We start from the raw sequence: 5,359 nt of genomic DNA, 5'->3' as shown, positions 1-5,359 counted from the left end.
ATTCCTGCACTTTTCTGTTCCCCTTCCTGGAGGGTTTGCCCCGATCCAGGTCTCTGCTCAAATGCCCAGGCAGGCCAGGCTGTCGCGATTCACACCCAGCTTCTCCCCCAGACAGGCCTTGCTTGATGCTTTATCTCCAACAGGCTCTTTAGCACACCCCCTCCCCACCCCCCCCCCGCCACCCGGCACCCCCACTCTCTTGGCCAGAAATCGTGGCCCTCATTCCCGAGCCTGTTTGTTTACCCCAGGGCAGGGACTTGGTGTTGTTTTCGCTCTCTCTCGGGCTCTTGCAGAAGTACCTGCCACATGGTAAGCACTTGGGCGGTATTTGTGGAATAAATGGACGATGTGAAGATCACCACTGCAGGCAGGCTCTGGGAAACACTGCAGGTCTCTGAGCTGGCCAGCCACAGGTGAAGAGAAGTGGGGCACAAGGACTGCGGCTGCAGTGTCCCAAGCACAGCCCCCGCCCCGACCCCCCGCCCTGTGGAGGGATCACAGGAGGAATCTACTAGGCTCAGGGCAGCAGAGGACACGGGAGCAGGGGCGAGCTCCCTCGCCTGGGCAGAGCAAGCAGTGCACGGAGGCCTCTCTACTACGTGTGGCTTCCTGACTATCCATCTTGGCTCTGGGGGTTGCATGGGTGGTGCCAGAATGCCTTCGAGGGAGCTTCAGCTAGGAGAGAAAAGCAGAAGGCTGGCCAGGGAATGGAATGAAAGTCCATTCCTTCCCAGCTGACTGGGGAGCGGGCTGTGTAGCCCACCGGCTGCTCTGTGAACCTCTCCCACCGGCCATAATCCTCTGGCACTCCCTGGCCCTGCGTGGCAGTTTGGTCCAGGTCTTTCAGTGTACCTGCTGCACGTGTCTCAGTCACTCCTGAGTTCCCCTGCCTCCTCCTTGTGGCTCTAACCGCATCAGCCTTGATTACATTCTACCCACGTGGTGCTGGGGGCCTGGGTACCTCTGACCTCATGTCATGACCCAAGCCCTCAGGCCGTTCTGGCCAATGCTGGCCGAAATCTCAGGCAATGCACCCGCTGTGCCTTTCCCAGGATGCCTCACTCCAGATCTCTTGCAGCAGATTCCAGCCTCAGCTCCTTGTCTCCTATCTAGAGGTACCTTCTCTGACCAGATGGAAGAGCCACTCCTGGTTCTTCTCTGACTTTGCCCTGTTCCCTGACCTCCTAAATGGCTGTGTCCCTGCTCTCAGTGTGAGCTATCCCAGGCCTTCTAAATGCCCTTCTGAGGACAGTGGTGGCTGGTGCCCAGCACACACTCAGTGATGACCAGCTGACTGGATGTTTCTGGGTTGACTGCCATGTGTGGGCATGCCTTGTTCCAGTCTCCCAACACCCCCCTGAGCCGCTCTGACACTCAGTGCACAGAGGAGGACCCGAAGTTGGGGAAGTCGGCCAAGGCCCAAATTCATTTTACCCAGAATTGAAAAACAAGAGAGAGAAACAGAGTGCACAGCTAGGAGAGTGAGCCTAGTAAAGGGAGAGCTCCCTGAGGAGGGCTGGGCCTCTGGTGTCTTTCCACACCCAGCACCTCAGCTGGTAGCTGCACATGCACAGTAGGGTCTTGATGGGTGTGGACTGGACGTTTGAGCCTGGCCAGGGCTTTGGACTGGAAGCCTGATGCAGATGAAGGAGAGGGATGCAGAAGAGAAGAAAGCACCAGACAGCTCCATGGAAATTTCCTTTATGTTCCCATCAAACAACATGGGCCCAACAGAGAGTCTGTGGCCCCAGCTGTGCTTTCAGCTGCCCTCTCCCACCGCAGTTCCCTGGGCCCCTCAGTCGAGCTGCACCAGCCTCAAGGCCAAGGGTGAGGGCAAGTGGGGGTCCACTGCATGTCAGCCCACTGCAAGGCCTGCAGCAGCTTCTGCAGCTCAGCCTGCACCTGGTACAGCTTCTCTTCGTTGACAGGGCCCCAGGAGAGGCCGTCCAGGTACACGAAGCACTCAACCGGGATACGGTAGAGCACGTGCTTCAGCTCCATCAGCCCTGCCGTGTGCTCCAGCAGGCTCAGCAGGCCGGCCCTGGAGATGGGGTTGTCGGAGAGGCCCAGGGAGCTGAGGTGAGAGCAGTGGCACAGGGCCGGTAGGATGGCACAGAGGTGGGCGTCCTTCAGCCGGCAGTGATTTGGTCCAGGTGCTGCAGCGTCCCTGAGACCTCCTCCAGCAAGGTCTCTAAGGGCCCAGGGACCACGTGGGACAGGTTGTTGCCACTGAGATCCAGCTTCTTCAGGTGGGTGGCGTGAAAGCTCTGGGACAAGTAGGTGATGTCGGTGTCCAGAAGCGTACAGGAGCGGATCTCCAGGGTGTGCAGGGGTGTCTGCAGGCAGCTGAGGAGAGAAGGCTCAGCTCTCTCAGGGGAGGGCCCAGGCCTTCAGCCCCGGACACCTGCCTGCCCACGTAGGAGGCTAGTCCTAAGGCCAGCTCCTCACATGAGTAACCATTTACCAGCGGGTTTAGGAGCATGTCCTTTGGTGCCACAAGGACCAACTCTGGCTACTGGGTCGTCTCCTACCTCTTCTGACTCTAAGTGTCTCTCTGGGGAAACAAAGGCCCAGAATGTATGCACCCACCATGGCGCTGACAGGCGCCGTCTGGAAAGGGCTTATAGCATGAACCCATTACTACTCGGGTTTGGGTTCGGGGAAGCTGGGCCCAGGTGCACAGAACGCTCCCACCCAGAAATTTCTAGGGGGTGTGCAGAGAGGGCAGCACTTCCCTCCCACGATTGCTCCGTGGAGCCCTGTGCACTCCTCTCTGGGGCAGCACAAGCTCTAGGACGAGAGGCTCGACCCATGTCATCTCTGGCTGTTTCCTCAGGGCCCAGCACAATGTTGGCACTCAGCGGCACCCCCAAAAATTGTTGAGTAAATAAAAGCACCCCTTTTTCCCCCATCAAATCTTGGTCTTCCAAAGGAGATCCCAGCCATTGGCTGCATCCAAGGCCCAGGTTCCCAGGCTGCCCCATGATTCCATGAGCAGGTCAGAACGGACACCACTTCCTGTCTTGCTCCCTGCTCTGATTTGACTAAGGGGCCTTCCAGGGACTCTCTGGAGGACCCTGCCCACCCGTTCACCTGAGCACTTGCTGCAGGTTGCCTGAGAGGTAGGAATAAGATAGGTGGAGCTTCTGGAGGTGGCCCAACTTGCTGAGCTGGGACAGGAAGTAGCTAGAGGACTGCCTGCCCTCGGGGGAGAAGGCCCAGTGGTAGTAGGCCAGCTTGAGGCTGCACAGATTACAGATTCTTCCCAGCTGGGTGGCAAACAGGCTGTGCTCCGACAGGGCCCGGAACCAGTCAAACACCTCCAGCTCCCGGATGAAATCCAGGTCTAGCATTTTCAGGATCCCTATAAGGCTGTTAAAAGGCATTTCCTCAATATGCAACTTCCTACAGCAGAGACACAGGGACCCACAACTCCGTTCCACTTTATTCAGGAGGCCAGAAAGGAACGTATCTAACTTGAAAGGGCCTCGCAGGAAAAGATCAATGTGTAATTCCACTGGTTCCCACGGCTGCCTCGGTCCTTTTCTTGCGTCTTCTGCTGGTTTGGGCCTGGCTGTGGCCTGGGGCATCTCTGCCTTGACTGTTGATGGTAACCAAAGAGGGAACCTAGCCAAGGCCTCAGAGGCACCTTGACCCTGGACCTGCTCAAAGTCCAGGGTGAAATCCAGAACCCTCAGTTCCGACCTCCTGTGGGGATGAGAGGCACCTGATGAGACGCCAACACCTGCGAGCCCAGCAAGGCCCAGGGTAAGAGGAGCAGCAGCAGCCCTGAGCCGCTGTGGGGCCTGCTTCCTGGTCTCCAGTCCCAGCACCAGCTCCCCTAATGGGCTTTTCCCCCCTCGCTTGGGCTCCTGCCCAGTGCCCATTCCTCGTACAACCTCTACGACAACCCCTAGACAGTGAGAAGCCCACTCCTTACTGCCCTTCAGCTGCATCATCAACCGCTTAACCCAGAAACCCAAGGATTCCCCATTTGCAGCCCTGGCTGATATTAATGCTCACCTTCCCTCCATCCCAGCTCTCTCTCCCTCTGACTCTGTGTCCATGCTCTTGTCCCAGCATTCCCCTTACCTGGGACAAGCCCTGCAGGCAGGGAAAACTTCCAGCCCATCCAGCACAGCTTGCAAGCTGTCTTGGTTGGGCCACTGCACTATTAGAGAGCCCAGACGGAGAAAGGGGAAGGGCCAGGCCTGCACCAGTGCCTTCAGAGCCTTCTTGTGACCCTTGGCAAACGCAGCAGTGAGCAGCGGCGGGAAGAGGCTGACAGTGAACTCTTCCAAGGCAGGGAGAGGCGAAGCCTCACTGCTCAGCGGGCTGTGGGCTGCAAGTTCCAGGAGCCTGGGTGGGGCTGGACTGCTCGTCTCCATGAACCTGGTGCAGAAGAAGGTAGAAATCCTCAGAAGACAGTTACTCAGCAGCCCTCCCAGGCCAGCATGGAGGCTCAAGCCTTTCCCATCCATCACAGGGCCAACATTAGCTAGAGAGCCAAGGAATTCGCTCCATCCTCTGTTCACGGTCCCAGACCCCACAGTTCAGGTCTTGCAAGACTGAGACTCTAGTCCCCCAGGCACTGGTGACACAGGGCCCAGAATCTCAGAGTTTTACCTCTATTCCTTGCTAGGCTCTGGAATGGCCCAAACCTTCCTCCTTTGCCTCCACCATCTAGATTATTGTGAGCGCCTACTGAGGACATTGTCCCCAAACCCCACGTCGTTTCTGTTGATTCTATCTCCAAAATGTGTCTAGATTCTGATCACTTCTCATCACTCCCACTTCTACTAAGCCATCAGTATCTCCTGCCCCATCTGCTGCCTTGTAATTTGTCTGCATGCTTCCCACCTTGTACCCACTACGGTCTCAGTCATAGCATGTCACTCCTCTTTTCAAAGCTCTCCAGTGGCTTCATTTTCACTCTGAATACAATACACTCTGTAGTGGCCCTTTCAGAGACCAGCCTCTTAGCGTCTCTGGGCCTGCCTCCTGTCACCTTTCTTCCCACCCAGTGAAAGGGAGGTAAGGGTGGCCCAATCCCACTAGCTTCTGAGTCCACCCAGGCCACAGAGCAGGGCTCTGTGCAGCGATGGAGAGGTTCTAGACCCATGCTGTCTGGCGCGGAAGCCACAAGCCACAGGTGGCTACTGAGCACTTGAAATGTGGTTAGTGTGACTGAGGAAATGAATTTTAAATTTTATTTAATTTCAATTTAAACAACTACACGCCACATTTTTGGACAGCACAAGTCTAGAATCAGTGGAAGTCAGAGATAACAAATATTCATTCACAATCTCACCAAGCTATGAAATCCATTCCTATTAGGCTCTTATGGCCTTGGTAACAA

General features: G+C 56.5%; 1 protein-coding gene across 1 annotated transcript; it reads right to left on the bottom strand.

Annotated features, from left to right (window-relative positions):
* Positions 1-1,815: 1,815 nt before the first annotated feature.
* Positions 1,816-4,388, bottom strand: LOC124227190 (leucine-rich repeat-containing protein 14-like). The gene is made up of 5 exons (XM_046641047.1): positions 4,093-4,388; positions 3,650-3,708; positions 3,094-3,346; positions 2,158-2,346; positions 1,816-2,074 (listed from the first exon to the last, which is right to left on the bottom strand). The coding sequence occupies exons 1-5, from the start codon at positions 4,386-4,388 to the stop codon at positions 1,816-1,818; spliced, it is 1,056 nt and encodes a 351-aa protein (XP_046497003.1).
* Positions 4,389-5,359: the final 971 nt, after the last annotated feature.

The sequence above is a fragment of the Equus quagga genome, chromosome 15 (genome assembly GCF_021613505.1).
Source record: "Equus quagga isolate Etosha38 chromosome 15, UCLA_HA_Equagga_1.0, whole genome shotgun sequence".
NCBI lineage: Eukaryota > Metazoa > Chordata > Mammalia > Perissodactyla > Equidae > Equus > Equus quagga.
The sequence above is the reverse complement of the archived record's forward strand: the minus strand, read 5'-3'. Positions and strand labels throughout refer to the sequence as shown.

Excerpts from the sequence above, each read along its gene's own strand:
- LOC124227190 (XM_046641047.1), bottom strand. The coding sequence starts at position 4,388 with ATGGAGACGAGCAGTCCAGCCCCACCCAGGCTCCTGGAACTTGCAGCC. Across the intron at positions 3,709-4,092 it reads GCCTGCAGGGCTTGTCCCAG|GAGGTCGGAACTGAGGGTTC; the intron begins GTAAGGGGAATG and ends TCATCCCCACAG. Across the intron at positions 2,075-2,157 it reads GAGGTCTCAGGGACGCTGCA|CTCCCTGGGCCTCTCCGACA; the intron begins GCACCTGGACCA and ends CTCTCACCTCAG.